General features: G+C 47.0%; 1 protein-coding gene across 27 annotated transcripts in view; it reads left to right on the top strand.

The window, feature by feature from the left end:
• LOC139367144 (scribble planar cell polarity protein) overlaps positions 1-14,051 on the top strand; it is a 107,494-nt gene extending 93,443 nt beyond the window's left edge. For 5 of the 27 annotated variants that reach the window (XM_071105222.1, XM_071105240.1, XM_071105221.1 and 2 more), the window contains 17 exons: positions 731-802; positions 961-1,014; positions 1,794-1,859; positions 2,004-2,150; positions 2,860-2,979; positions 3,389-3,445; positions 3,705-3,878; positions 4,418-4,580; positions 5,290-5,506; positions 5,673-5,765; positions 5,945-6,127; positions 6,716-6,862; positions 7,529-7,668; positions 7,904-7,941; positions 8,402-8,476; positions 10,499-10,553; positions 11,901-12,258. In XM_071105222.1, coding sequence (XP_070961323.1) covers positions 731-802; positions 961-1,014; positions 1,794-1,859; positions 2,004-2,150; positions 2,860-2,979; positions 3,389-3,445; positions 3,705-3,878; positions 4,418-4,580; positions 5,290-5,506; positions 5,673-5,765; positions 5,945-6,127; positions 6,716-6,862; positions 7,529-7,668; positions 7,904-7,941; positions 8,402-8,476; positions 10,499-10,553; positions 11,901-12,013 — 1,914 coding nt within the window. In that variant the 3' untranslated portion in view covers positions 12,014-12,258. Of the gene's footprint in view, positions 1-730; positions 803-960; positions 1,015-1,793; positions 1,860-2,003; positions 2,151-2,859; positions 2,980-3,388; positions 3,446-3,704; positions 3,879-4,417; positions 4,581-5,289; positions 5,507-5,672; positions 5,766-5,944; positions 6,128-6,715; positions 6,863-7,528; positions 7,669-7,903; positions 7,942-8,401; positions 8,477-10,498; positions 10,554-10,870; positions 10,901-11,900 lie in introns of all 27 variants that reach the window. The other 22 variants (XM_071105243.1, XM_071105239.1, XM_071105220.1 and 19 more) reach the window with 18 other exon arrangements.
• Positions 14,052-15,560: the final 1,509 nt, after the last annotated feature.

The following is a 15,560-nucleotide window of genomic DNA, read 5'->3' as shown; positions in this document are numbered from 1 at the left end:
TGTCTCTGCGCACCAATAGAAATGTTTCAGATAAGAGTTTATGAGATGTGTTTTTGAGTTTTCCATTGTAACTTAACCATTAGGGTAATAAACTGATCCGACTTATTTTCGTGGCGTTTCTCCCTGTAGTCAAGGATACACGCGTGCTATTGTATGACCTCATTGCTAATCACCAACCAGCCAAGATGACTTGAATGACCGAGATGTGTAAAGTCACCTGTTTTGATGGATGTCTCCTTCACTAACCCATTGAAAATAACCATGAGCAATTGAGCATGTGACTGTTGGAATTGAGATGGAGAAATGTCCTGCTATGAATGAGTGTGGGAGTGCACAGCGCAGCAGGGACTCTGCAGTGACAACGTTCCCGCTAGAAGTCCTGGACTGGTAGGAATGTCCACTCAACAGCTGCGAGGAGGAACTCGAGCCTCAATCCTAAACATCTCAAGTATGAGTTTGAAAGGAACGGTAACCATGGTACAGTAGAGACACATGCTAAAGTGCATGGTGCCCAGCGGTAGCTGCTTGTTGACTGATATGAGAAGTGTATGTGCTCAAGGACATGTCTGCTAGTATTTGCTGCACCAATAGGGTTGCAACAATCTGGTGGCTTTCCCAGAAGTCCCACTGTTGTCCAGAAATCCTGGTCTTAAGTGTTCCACAATAAGCAGGAAAGTAAAATGGGTAAAAGCTGGGACAGCTGCTAAATCTCTGTCTCTGTGTTGTCTAGGCACCCTCCACTGAGCCCCCCAGGACAGACAGTCCCATTAGAGATGCCCCCTACTCACCTAGCACACAACCGGTAAGTCCACCCCACCCCCAACAAATCCTCTCATTGACACCTCTGCTTTCATAGCACCTATTCATGTTTTTCCATAAGTCACTTTAGAGAACAGGGTAGATGGCATTGAGGTACCCTACCTGCTGGTTCACCCTCTTCCTCCCTCCTTTCCTCCCTAGCCCAGTGCTCATTCCTCCACCAGTTCCCTGTGTGCAGGCAGGGAGACCCGCTTCGTAAGTGGTCTGCTCTGGCCTGGCTTTGTCCGCTCAGCTTCCATAGACTACCACCAGTAGAGTCTGATCCTTTTGCCATTGTGTCAGCGGTTTTTAATGAGCTGTACTACAGCAGAGCTATACTACATGTGTGACTGCTGAGCTTGCCATAGCCACTTATTACTGATGCTTTCTCTACTTCATGCAGTATTCGACTGGTTGAAACCCCAAATGGTGCCCTATTGCCTTTTTTATAGTGCACTGCTTTTTACCAGGGCCCATAGGGAATAGGGTGCAGTTTGGGATGCGCCCTCTGTTTTTGGAGACTCAGATTCTCTCCCTGTTCGGGACCCTACCCGAAACCTGTGCCTTTTTAATTCTAGCTTGGCTGGAATGTGTAAGGAACCCTGAGCTTTGCAGTGAAAACGATGTTGAAATATGTTCAAGTATTGGAATGTGTCCTGAGCTACTGCAGGTTGTTCAGTTTCAGAACAGATGTGTTCCAGAATTCAGAGCTAGAGTTAATTTTACATCGTCAGGGTGGCGAAAGCTTTTCCATTCTCCATGTATGTTAGTGTGAGAACCATGTTTTTCGCCATGCCTGCATCTTGAAAGCGCCACGGTGAAATATCCTCTAGGTAAAGTTCTAGGATCAGCTTCCCCTTCCCGAGTCCTAACCTGAACCACGATCAGCATCTAAGGGCAACTTCACCCTATGTTGAAATGCTAGCATCGGGGTGTGTGACTTGTCATGTAAGCCATCGTGTCAGCTCCATGCATTCTGCTGTGTTTTCTTTCAGGCAAGCATTCATTTCCCCCCCACTGCACTGCCTGCCAAGAATAACTCGCCATTGAGTCCCTATGAGGTATTGGCCTTCGATCTAGCACGTATGGGGGGGCAAGATCTGTGCTCTCATTGTCTTTCATTGACAGTAAGCATTCCTAGTCCTTTCGCACTGTTGAGACTATATTGAAGTTGTTAACATCTTTGTTGTGGTTTTTCCTTCCAGACGAGGCCGGGTTCCATCCAGCCACTCTCCCGTGGTGGCGGGCGGCCAAGCACCTCGCCAGGCACTCCGGACGGGCACAGCAGAGACGGGCACAGCAGTCCCAACCCCTTCCAGCATGGCCCCTCCCCCATCAACTCCCAGACCTCTGTAAGACCCCTCACCACCACGTAGGGTGAGGGTGAGACCCCCCCACCCCTGTTCTGCCGTCTCAAAAACTGGTGCCTCACTGACTCACAGCAGTGTCACGAATGCTAATTGCCCAAAAAAATGTCAACATGATTTCATACCATTTCGGAAGCTACTTACCAAAGAGTTTGAACTGGGTCCCTGTCCCTGCATTCATTCGCACACAGGAACTCAAAGTAATAGTGCTGTTGTTGAAGACAAGCTCTGTGAAAGTGGACCTGCATTCTCAGCCTAACTCGCTGCGACTGTAGCCAGAGCCAACCAATTGCACGCAGGGGAGTTCTGGAATGTTTGTTTCAATCCATCTGGTGATTGGGCTAACCCCACGGCATCAACCCTCAGCTTTTAGTCAGCTATGGGTTGAATCTCAACCATCCCCCAGTTTCCTGTATATAAGGTTATTATCGCTGCCGAGTTGTGCACATTACCTGAGTGCCATAGCTTCAACAAGGCAGGCACATCCTCATCCGCCCAGCCCTACTGTCTGTCTCGAAACATCCCCCTCATGTCATGGTCTGTCTCCCACCTACCTGTTCTTCCACTTTCTTCTTCAGCTTGGCTGTTTTATCTCATTGTCCCTCTCCTTGTCTTGTTCTGTCTCCTCCTCCTTCCCTATGGCTCCTCCCACTTCATGGACCTCCCTCTCTTGCCTCCTGACCCCCCCCCCCAGCTGCAGCCTCGTGCCCCCTCCCCTGACACAATCGATGAGTTCTCCCTGAACCCCAAGCAGGCATACAAGGCGTTTGCCGCCGTGCCTCACTCGCTGGCCATGCTGGAGCCACCGCTGCAGGTAGGCAGGTTGCCCCGCCCATGCACCCCCTGGGTCCCAACAAGCATGCTGTGGTGATCGTCTTCACCGTTTGGTTGTGTGTGTCCCCCACCCCCTATTTGGGCCTGTAACTGTGGTCCGTACTGTGTTGAAATGTACACAGCGGCAGCTCTGTCGTCCCGGTGCTGCTTTTCACAATTCACCCTCTGAAAACAATCTTTCGGTCATCAGACGCCTGTAGCTCCTGTGCTGAGAAGTCCCATCCATTTTAAATCCCATCTCAACCATCCTCATCACCTTGCCTGCTTTGTGTCCATAGAAATAGAATCTGTGATTCTATTTCTACGTTTGTGCCTCTTCACTGTGTGATGACTGGGCCGTTCCAATGGCTGCTTCCCTCTTACACACTCTCTTCTGCGTCCACCAACAGGACCTGTATGGCCAGAGGAACAACATCCAGTCCAACCTGCCTTCTCCTTCTCTAGAGGTGAGCCTTTGTACCAAATTACAATACATGTTGTAGGTACAGCGTGTTGAGTTGTGCACATTACCTGAGTGCCATAGTGCCAATGACCAGTGTGTTTTTGTGTTGTCTGTGTGATGTCGAATGAGTTCGAATGGCAACACAGGTCGGAATGTGTTCCAAGAAGTGCAGATAAAAACCTGTATTAAAGTGACATTGGCGGTTAGTCATGTCCCGTTGGGCTGACACTCCGGTCACATGACGACTTCTGTGGCTCTTTCAGCCTGAGCTGAACAACGAGGTGTTTGAGGATGAGGTAGAGGGGGACGGAGGACTAGGTGGAGGTCTGGCAGCCCACGTCTCTCCCCGACCCTCCCTCTCCTCTGACCGTCGGGACTATATGAGTCTGGCAGCAGTGCCACGCCTCTCCAGAGCCTCAATGGACATGGTCGTAAAGGTACCCCCCCCCCCGCCCCGCCCGCCCGCCGTGCGTACCCGCCATGCGTACCCGTAAATGGGCTCAGATCAAGCTGCGGGTCCCCTTCGCTTTGGTGGTGATGGCAGTGTCTATATCACTGTTACTTACATAGAGATGGGGTGCCGGTGCTACATTTAGTGTCAGAGGTAGGATCCTGTCAATCAATCATCCTTCTCAGAATGAATCGTAGCTAGTGGTGTTGGGTTGTGATTCAACTGTCTAATTGATCTTTTTCCCACCTACTGCTTGACAATCAACGAATACTGTGCTGAATATACTGTAAAAACTTCATCTTCAAAACGGATTATTCTCAGTTCAAAATGGTGGTTTATCTCAAATCTGCATGTTTGGAAATAATTGCTGTGGGATCTTGCATGTGTTCACATTTAGCACTTGGTTCTGCACGTCAAACCCTAAATGATGTCGTCTTTGGTCCCCGTGGCCATTCCAGAGGGCGGTGTGGGTCATGTTTGAGGACTGTTGCTCTGCCTCCATCCTAACCCTCCTATCCCCTACAGACTCCATCTCCTGGGGGCAGAGACAGCCCAGAGCAGCGCTCCTTCAGGGACAGACAGAAGTACTTTGAGATCGACATGAAGCAGCAGACGCCCGACAGCAAGCCCAAAGGCCGCGTGTCCCTGGTGGGAGCAGATGACCTGAAGAAGATGAGGGAGGAGGAAGGTTTGTCAGCCAGCCAAATAATACCCTTCACCCACTTCTAGGGGCGGCAGGTAGCCTAGTGGGTAGAGCGTTGGGGCAGTAACCGGAAGGTTGCTAGATCGAATCCCCGAGCTGACTGAACAAGGCCTAAGCAAGGCCTAAGCCAAGTCCTAAGCCGCCATTGTAAATAAGAATTTGTTCTTAACTGACTTGCCTAGTAAAATAAATGTTAAATTGAGAATTTAAAAAATATATAACAATTATAGGGTTTCATGTTTCCAGAAATCATGTATTGGAGGATACTTAATTAGTTGCTTATGATTCTGGGAATTTTAGATTTTTTTGAGGCGGGGGGGTTTGGAAAACCTGGGAATTTGGGGAAAGTTGCTCTAATGCTACAACTCATTTTGGTCAGATGGACCAACACCAGTCCTTGACTACCCGCAACATCACACATGTATGTTGCCCCTGATAAATCCACCTGTTTCAACTCCAGGGCTTGTTGATAAGTTGAATCAGGTGTGCTTGTTCATGGCTACAACAAACAATGTGTACTTGTTGGTTGAAACACTGAGACCTTGATGAATCTCATCCTAATGGAACTCATTTAAGTTGAATCAGGTGTGCTTGTTCATGGCTACAACAAACAATGTGTACTTGTTGGTTGAAACACTGAGACCTTGATGAATCTCATCCTAATGGAACTCATTCTTCACCACCACCAAACCAGAGAGGAGATTTGAGCAGCGGGCGCGGGAGTACCTGATGGATGACGATGATGAGGAGGAGGACGACCTGGTGACGCAGATGGGAGTGTTGAAGGCCACGGGCAAGGTGTTGCTGGACGGGGTGGAGTACAAGGTGGAGCCTGTGGCCACGCCCCCTAGGCACTATAACACGCCCCCCAGCTACAGCGCCACGCCCCCTAGCTACTGTGGCAGCTCAGGGTACAGCCTATTCTCTTGTTAGGAAATTAACTTTAAATCAAGATGAATTGATTGCTCATTATAATTTTCAGATGTTTGTTTGGAGTAATGGGAGATTATATTGTGGAGTTTTTTTTATTTTAAATTTAGCGTATTAATCTTCCCTTATTTATGGTTGTGCCAATAGGCCCTCGTCAGTGGATGGTAAAGGAGACTCCCAGAGGAATTCCTTAGAGGAGAGCTTCAGGTTGGATCAGCAGCGGCCCAACTCCATGACTGGGTAAAGACAACCTAACACTTCCTGGATTTTAAGCCATATCCGTGCGTGTGTTGATTATCAGCATCATAGTCTGCAGTGGGACGCATCTCCCGAACTTGTGTGACACTACCGAGTCACCTGAAGTGTGTGTGTGTGAGAGCAGTGTGTTTTGACATTGTGTGTTCCACCCCCTCCTCCAGTCTGATCCCAGTGTACCCTGGAGAGTCGGGGGCTCCCATCCGGACGGCCAAGGCAGAGCGGAGGCAACAGGAGCGGCTGAGGATGCAGAGTCCAGAGCTGGCCCCGGCCGGAGACAAGGACCTGTCCCCCGCCGAGAAACGGGCTCTGGAGGCCGAGAAGAGAGCCATGTGGAGGGCAGCAAGGTACACACACACACACACACGCTTACACAATCACACACTCACAAAAGGACATTTTGAATATGTGTGAACAAAAAAGGACATAAATCAATATATTCTAAGTACTGAGCCAAGTAGAAAACAGCAGGGGCCAATATTCCTATTTTCCTTCCCAAGCTCTTTTTCTGTGTTTCTACTGTCTTTGCTTTTGTCAGATGTTTCTTCTCATCTTTTCCTCATGGAATTGTCAGAGATTCTATCTACTTCTGATCTCCTCCCTCTCACTGTTTTCATCTCTGCTAGACTGGTCTCATTGGTTTTCCCCTGACACACTCTCTCCTATTCGTTTCAATGTTTTATCTCCCATCTCTGCTAGACTGGTCTCATTGGTTTTCCCCTGACACACTCTCTCCTATTCGTTTCAATGTTTTATCTCCCATCTCTGCTAGACTGGTCTCATTGGTTTTCCCCTGACACACTCTCTCCTATTCGTTTCAATGTTTTATCTCCCATCTCTGCTTTTTTTCTTCTCTCTGTGTCCCCTATCCGCCCGTCCCTCTGTGCGTATTCCTGTCCTCCTCCCCCTCCCCCCCCTCCTCGTTGCGGGAGCAGGCCCTATGGCCTAGAGGAGGATGTTAGGCAGTATGAGCAGGACCTGGCTAAGAGGCTCTACCAGTCGCGAGTGAGGGCGTCTCAGGGCACCGTGCCGCCCCCTCAGCCCCAAAACGCTGCCGCTTCCTCCGCTACCTCCCAGCTCAGGTCTGCTCACCTCACCCACTGGCCCAGGCCCACACACCCATGGGGGTTGTGCTGCTGTGGGGTGCCATGGTTTGGGGGGGGGGGGGGGTTGAGTTTTAGGTGTCCAAGCAAGTGTACTCAATACGACTGTGCCTCTAACTGTGCTTTTCACCGACTGCTTTTGACGTCACCGCTTCTGCACGTCCTGGCTGGCTGCGTCCATTCGCTCAGTCGCTAGCTTTGTCTCTTTGTTACGTTCTACGTCTCAATCTCTCTCTCTCTCGCTCTCGCTCTCCCTCGCTCGTCTCTTGGTTTTACTCCATCTTTTGTCGTACTAACAGTGTGGCTGCAGCAGTCTGTGAGCTGGGGGCCTGTCTAGGTAGTCCTTCTCCTGGATGCTGTCTGCCATGCTAGTCTTGATACTGTAGTCTTATTAACGAGCATTTCTGTGTTGAGTGAGCCACAGCAGGCCAGGACAAGGAGCACCCAACAGCTGGTGTTGTCTGATTGTCCTCGCCACTCCATTAGAGCACCGTGCCTTAGTATCCTCTCGCTCGCTCTCACTCACTCATCTCTCTTTTCTCTTTCACTTCTCTCTCCCCCCTCTTCTCATTCATTATCTCACTTTCTCTCCCTCTCTCCTGTCCATCTCTCTATCTGATGGTGTCCTCTCTCTCTCTCCAACAGGATGAAGTCTCTGGAGCAGGATGCTCTGAAGGCTCAGATGGTCATCGCTAAGTCTCGGGAGGGAAAGAAGCGTGGCACACTAGACCAGCTGGCCGAGTCACCCTCGCCCGCCCCCACGCCATCCCCCACCCCTCTGGAAGGTACGTCAGTGGCTGTCTCATGTATTGTCACACAGCTCAGCCCCTACATTTATTCACTCTCACTCAATGTCTGTATCTCAAATGGCACCCTGCTTTTGACGAGTCTTATGGTGCGCTATATAGGGAATAGGGTGCCGTTTGGGACACACTCTCACTCAATACCGCGGCGCCTCAATCATCGACTGGATTCAGACTAATAGTGTCCTAACCCACCTCGTTTTTCTGTCTTGTACAGATTTCAGTCCCAGGGGAGTGACGTCACCAGGCAGACTGGTAAGGATGGAGTCTTCTCCTGCTTTTTGTGTTCGTAGAGATGTCTCTACTGACCTATTTCAATCTAGGGTCTTGTTGCTTGGACAGCCAGAGCTCATTTTAACTGAGAATAACAGTAACTTTTGTCTTCCTTATCTTTTTAAGTAGCTGTTCCGGTGAGAGGTGTTCCACCATCAAGTGTGTTTATTTGTAGACAGAAAAGTTATTGTTAATGGGGGCTTTAAGGCGCAGGGACATTTTTCTCCACCATTCTACACAATCATCACTACAGCCAATCAAATGCCAGGATCATCACCACAGCCAATCACATCCCTCTCCCTCCATAAGCCACACTGGACTGTAGTATGAGTCATCCATCCACCACCTGCTGCCTCCTCTCTCTCCTTCACTTTCCCTGTCCCTCCTTCACTCTCTCCCTCTTTCCTGACCTCTTCCTCATTCCTTTCTGCTGTCCTTCTAGTCCCTGTCGGAAAAGAAGTTTGACTACCGACAGTTTGCTGCCATTCCTTCTTCCAAACCCGTATACGACATCCAGGTATTGCCTGCATGCTGAGCTCCCAGGCCCCAGCCCTCCCTTTGGCTTTCCCTGCTGCCTCTGCCCCAGTCCCCCTTTTCTCCCCTCTAGTCCTCCAGTAATCAGACCTTATATAGCGGCCGCCATTTTGTCTCTCCACCTGATTTGATTTTTTCCCCTGCTCCATTTGAGGCATATGGCTTGCTAGTTGTTACCTCTGATTTAGTTGATGAATAGATCCTGGGAAAAAACATGCTAATACACTAACACACCAGTAAGCTACTGACCACGTAATTAAATCAGGCCCTGGGTTTCCTATCAGGATGACCTCTCACCTCCACTTAAAGCTTTCCCTCATCCCTGTTCTTCCACTCACCATCCAACACTCACCAACCAATCCCTTTATGTTTATTTTCAACCCAACTAACCAACCAGCTTTCACCCAGCAACATCAACACTCACCAACCAGTGATTTTAGCCCCACTACACAGCCAGCAATTAGAAACTGCCCAGATACTGCATCTCTCCCTCCTTCTCAGCCACTCTCGCTCTCCCTCTCTCTGTCCATGGCTGAGGCTGAGCTCTGTCTGTCCTGGTTCCTAATTCCGTCTCCCAGTACCAGGCAGACCTAACGACACAGCATTCTCCATTTGGTATCTTTCGTCATGCTCTTGACTCCTGGTGCATACAATTTTCCAGTCTATCGCTTAACCTAACCAGCATATTGGCGATGGGAACATCCTGGGCTAAACAGAATGTCTCCCTAAGCTTGGATCTCAGCCTGCATGGGGAGGAGTCAACAGGGGAAACAGGGGGTTCCATTGGGGCCAGGGAGACTTGTTTCTCAGTTGTTGTGGTGGGTTCTGGTCCAGTATTTTGTAGTTGTCTGTACTGCTATCAGTCTTTATTTCCTGAGTTGGGGGGGTGGGGGGTTTATGGCTTCTTCTGTAATGTTATTTTGTATGGTATCTGTGGATTAAATGTTTTTTCAGTCAGTCTTCCACACTGAAAGGCCACCAAATATTCCTCCACTGCTCCCGTTGTAATTTGGCCTTAGGGTTCTATATTTAACATTCTGTTCTTAACTAATGAAGACCAAATTAAATGTGTCACCCGCTTCGTAAACAACAGGTGTAGACTAACAGTGAAATGCTGACTTACGGGTCCTTTTCCAACAATGCAGAGATGAGAGAAAAAAATATTAAATAGAAATAATGACACGAGGGATAACTAGTAAAAAATAACATGGCTATATACTCGAATAGTTCCACCATTTAATAATTTGATGTTCTTGAAGCCAGCTCTCCTAGACTTCATGACCGAAATCCAGTAGAACTGAAGAGGCCAATAGTCTGCACTGATTTGCTGCCCACTAACTCAGGGGGACACTGGAATGTGCAGAACTTCTCTAGAATAAGGTTACTGAGCTGCTATTTGGTGGGCTTTAACAATGTGTGTTGACCTCGGTGTACGTGTGCACCCTGTATGGTTGCGTTCTGATTCTCCACCCTTGTCTCAGAGTGCACCTTCACATTCCCTATGATGGAATTAAAGGTTTAAATCAGGGAGTGTGGAAGTGCTGAAGTGTTGAGACTCGGGGTGCATGTATGAGTGTTGAATTCACACCAAGATGGGCTACTGTGTGTGCTTAGTCCAGATACCTGTGTAGTGGGCTGTGACTTTCTCTGCTGCATCGGTGACTGTGGTTCTGCTCAGTGTCTTGTAATGGTTCCTTGCCTGTGAACAGCTGCTCTCTGTGCTGTACCTGGGTGATGGAACAACCCCCGGAACTGATGGACTAACACAACTGTACCTTTTTAACTTCCTGATTCCTAACATCAGCCTGACCAGACTGCGGTGGCTGTGGGCAGGTGGAACCTACCTACCTTCTCCCCCCACTTGCTGCCAAAGTGACTGCCTGGGTCAAGACCCACCCACTGCCAGTCCCCTAACCCAACTTGGTGAAGGTGTTCCTGGGATAAAAGGTGGCCACATTCCCTGGTCTTCATCCACTCACACTCTCTCTGTGTCCTTCTCTTGCAGTCCCCTGACACGGTCGACGACTTTCAGTTCATTGACGACGGCTCCAGTAACCCTGGTGAGTGTCAGTTGGTCAGGGTCTACAAAACCTCTTGACAACCACAGCATGTGAGGTCCAGCATCTCTGTTGGTAAATAGGGTACTTTAATTAGGATTAAGCCCAAGGCCTGCAAAATTCTGTTAGCTTTCCCTAAATGGCCAGGTTTACCAAAAATCCTGGTTGGAGGATTCCCAGATGTCCTGCTTATTCCCTCCTGATTCCTGAAATAGTCCAACCCGGACCTGGCAATTTTGGGGAAATGACCAGAATTTTACAGCCCTAGCCCATATAATGTACAATATGTTGTCCTGATCACTTTTATCCCTTTGATTCAGGTGACTTCCAGGGATAAGCAACTCCTATTGGTAGGATTCACACACTGCGTGTTTCTGTGTGTGTGTGAGAGCACTTTGGCCTGAGTGTGTGAACTGCTGTGCGTTAATGTGTCGTGTAGTAGGACCATTTGCTCTCTTGCGCTCTCGCTCGTGTGTGGAAGGGAATGGTTTTGTCCTGATATTGCTGTAGCCTTTGTAACAGTGTCGGTCGTTGTGGAGGCTACAACCGCATCAGGGCATGGGATGTTTTCCAACGTTGGGGGGGGGGGGGGGGGGGGGGGGTTTGCTTTACCATTGATGGCTTCTCCAGCTTGCCGATTCCTCAGGTATCAACCAGCTACTGTAACTAGGTCCTTCAAACATGCTACAGAACTGTACATATTGTTTGGTGTGTTAAACTCACAATACTGCTGATCCAGATCCTGCATGAACTCAAATTTACTAAACCAAAGACTTAAAGGTGAAGTCGAGGATTTTGCAGCTTCACTTTAGATGGTTCCTCACCTTGAAAGTAGTCTATGGGCCAAGATAAACTAATCGATGGTTCTGTGTTCTTTAAAAAGCCCACTACAAACTTAAGCAGACTTTAGCCACTGCTAGCTACTTTCAGAGTGAGGAACCGTCTAACATTAAGTTGGTAAAATACTACACTTCCCCTTCAAGACATTGAGCGTCCAATTATTTTGAATACATTTTCCTTCATTCAACTTTTTTGCTATTTCTACTTCCAAATGGGACAGTTTGGTTTGCAGCTGCTGGTGTTGTTGGGATAAGGTTACTGCGTCTGTTCAGAACCAAGCCTCTCCTTTCCCCCACTCAGCCCCCTGCCTATTAGGAACTGTATCGCTGGTGTTGCCGGGCAGACTAGCCACGCTTTCTCTCCCTCTCCTCTCTCTCAAAGCAGAGCTTGCTCTTACTGGCCATAGCTCTGGCATTGGTGGAAACTGTTGTCTGTATGATTCACTGAAAGGTGAACCTAGATTTAGTCTCCAGTGTGTTATGTTGATATTGGTTTCTCTGTGCCCGCCAGTGCCCGCTGAGGTCCCCACTGCCACCTCAACGCTGGAGGAGATGGCCCTCTACAGAAACAAGCGCAAGCTGAGGCAGGGCCGCCGCAGCCTGGAGACCGCCGTGCCCACATAACACCTCACACACCTATCGCAGGAGACTCGGGTGTGACACACACACACGCACAGGTGGCACTGAGTCACTATACACTACACACACTCACAAGTTTGGGAGATGCGTCCCATGTAACCACTGCAGAGACTATGATGCTGATAATCAACAAACACACATACCATGTCATGTCCTGCATGCCAGTCTTGCCTTGACAGTCTGAGGATGAGTTGGCATCAACACAAGGCCCAATGTTCCCGATACCAGGGAGGAGGCCTGTGAGGCTAGCATTTCGTTTCAACGTTTTCCTTTTCATTTGGGTTATTTTTCTTCAGTTTGCGTTTTAGAAGCTGAATTATATTAACAGGCGACTTATGTTTTTATTTTTGCGCCTCTGATTTTTTGCCGTTTTAAAAGAAAAATGTGTTCTGGAAGAGCAATGGAGAAAAAAAAATGAAATGTGTAGCTGTAATACTAACTTTTCAGATGCTATTTTGGAGGTTTTCAGTGAATAGATTGTGAAATGTCAGGGTTTTTAGCGGGCTTTGGGGAGGGGGAGTGTATATATTGTAGGAGGTGGGAACATACTGCTACCTTCACTGCCACGTGTGCAATGCATTTTAAACACTACGTACATATCTCAATTGCACTGCCGCACTGCTTAGAAAACATTTTAATCTTTTTCAATAATTTATTTTGCTTGCGTTTTATTACTCTAATCTGAAGCCTCCCCTGTAATACATTGTTGTTAATCCCTGTACAACCAAACAATGGCGTGGTGCATAGCATTTTATTTATCCTAATGACATCAAAGCATATGGTATCATATTCATAATGATCTTATGAGGCAACCGCCTTTTTTTTAATCATCCTCAACCCGCTTCTTTTTCTGGGCCAATTAATACATTTGTTTTCACTTTGTTGCTGCACCGGCCTAAACCAGGTTCTGACTGATGAAACGTCCCTAATGTAGCATGGTACATGTACGGGCTGTCACATACTCTTGTAGGGAAACTGATCTCAGTACAGTTTGTGATATCAGTGGACCAGTGTAAAGGAGCTCTAGCTGTCCTAGACCAGGTTTTTGAGTCTGTCAGAATCCCATTCTAGAGAATGTAACTACACTGGAGAGACCAGCAGACATGCATATATTCACAGAAATCTGAGCCTCTAGTCCTAATTCAAAATGCCTGTCAATTTGTGAACATAAACTCAGTATCAGCTTCATCTCCATTGACATTATATACGGTACTTTCCCAGCCCTTTTTGGGGACATAATTTGTCAATGTGAATCTCACTCATATCTTCCATATCTGGATGGTATTCCAAATTTGGCAGGTGAAGGTAGCAGGTGTTTGCTTATTTTTGTATCTGTCTTTGGTTAATTTAAATCTGACGCCACTGAAAATCCTTTATCATTGTGTGAATAATGTACAAAATACTAAAAGGAAAGCAAAACTTAACGGTCGGAACTGAGCCAGTCTACGAAGCCTCGACCAAGCAAGTGTCTGGACTGGGGAGCTCTCACTCTTGCTCTCTCGCCTTTGCTCTTTTTTTCTCTCGCTCTCTCTGCATGTATATTGGCTTTACTGTGAGAACCTGTAGGGGCAGAAAACCTTTTGTTAATCCCTCTCAATCTCATTCGACCATCATTCTCAATCTCTTTCCTCTGCTTTACCTGCTGCTGTCAGTGGATGTTATCTGATTGCAGCATTGTTGGAGAAGCGCGTTTTAATCATAGCTTTCTGTGTTGCTCTCCCTGACTGAAATTCAGTTAGGTTGATAACATTTGCAAATGGCTGATTTTCTTAGTAGGTAAAACTTTCCAGACAATGGGATTCACTACATTTTTAAGGCAGAACTGTTTGAACTTTTTTTGGTTCTCTCTTCTTGAATTCTCTTGGGGCTGTTGTTTTTCCAAATGGGTCGGAGGAGAAGGGCAGAAGTGCTGGGGTCAAGGGTTAGAGCTCATCCAAGACTGTAACTAGTGAATTTGTACAACCAAAGAAGTCTATTTTGTCGTTCAGGAACAATAAAATTTACTTTTCATTTAACAAGCTGATTCATTGCATTGTGTCTTTGTATTCTAGAATCATCTATTCGTAATCTGTCCAAACTGATGAGGAATCCGACACAACCTGCAGTGAACCTATTTCTCACGCAGTCAAGGAGCTCGTTTAAATCCATTGCGATTGACATTTAAAGGCAATGTTACCTGAGTTCGCATTCACGGTAAACGCTACATATGGTCGGCTCAATTGGAAATGACCTTTTCAGCCTGTGGTGCCTGGCTTTAACACATTTTTGCATTACGTTTTTGGTATTTGTCGTTTTAATATTAGTGTTTTCCAAAAGTTTATATACCTAAACTTGATGAATGCATATTTTCTTTTGTTTTCATACTACCGTCACTTGTTTTTTTAATCACTTGACGGACATACATCAATAATTGCAAATCTCACTACATTGAATCACGCATATTTGAGGACGTCAAACCTTTATGCAGTAATTTACGGCTTTATGTAAAGGCAATTTCCTATTGGGCTGACATCTGCAGCGTTTACCGCGAAGGAACTCTGCTAACATGGGAACATTTACCTTAAATTCAATCACGTTGAATCTCCGCCAATTCGTGATTGCATAGAGCCCTTACTTTGAAGAGATTGTCATTTAGGTATAAATAGTGTTTCGTAGTCTAAATGCAGTGTAGCCTACTTGTCTTTAACTGCCATTTACTGAAAGTCCCTCTTCCCACACACCAACTTGTTTTTCTCAGCTTCAGAAGCATCTTCATTCATCAAATTTGGTGTGGTTATCCTTATATATTCTCCAGATACAAAGGGAATTGTCCACATTTTATTCTAGATATGACCCCCCCCTCTGTCCTGTCCTGTCCTGGAGCATCTTAACAAAAATATACTTAGGCTGACTTCAGTGTGCAAGATAAGCAAATATTAACATAGTTAATAGGAAAAGCCTATTAGGGTGTGGTGCCTAGCCTTGAATGTCAACCGCGCTACAATGCAGATCACCTGTGGAAAGGGTTTAATCAAATATCTTGTCAATATATCCATCATACGTCTCTCCGCCTTAACGACGTGAGTCGTCGTCCACAGCGCATACATTTTTTGTTGTTGACCGAATTCGACACTCGTTCAAGAACTCCTTGCTTGGTAGGTGAAACAAAAAGACGCCACCTGCTGGAGGGAGAGATTTTCTGCAGTGCCTCTGTTTGAATCAAGCCCAAGGTTTCTTTATTTGATCTTGTTCTGAGGGCATCACAAATATAATTGGTTGAATGTTCAGAATCCAGGTGTGGTTGCCTTCTAATTAGCTAAATTAGTGGGTGGAGCCAAAACTGGAAAAAAATCCCTTAATTTGCAGGTGTTAAACTTGGGTTATGATGCTGCAGGTTGCTAGTTTGATTACCCAATTTTTTGGCAGGTTTTCTAACAACTGTTTTCAAGTTGAATAAACTAGCTTCATAAGCTAGAAAGCAACAGGTGAGCCTAAACAGGAGAAGGCTGACAGGTCCTCTAATGGCACAGGGTGTAATATGAGGGTAGCCATG

Source organism: Oncorhynchus clarkii, chromosome 15 (assembly GCF_045791955.1).
Source record: "Oncorhynchus clarkii lewisi isolate Uvic-CL-2024 chromosome 15, UVic_Ocla_1.0, whole genome shotgun sequence".
In the NCBI taxonomy this organism is placed as follows: domain Eukaryota; kingdom Metazoa; phylum Chordata; class Actinopteri; order Salmoniformes; family Salmonidae; genus Oncorhynchus; species Oncorhynchus clarkii.
This window is presented reverse-complemented; position numbering and strand designations above follow the sequence as displayed.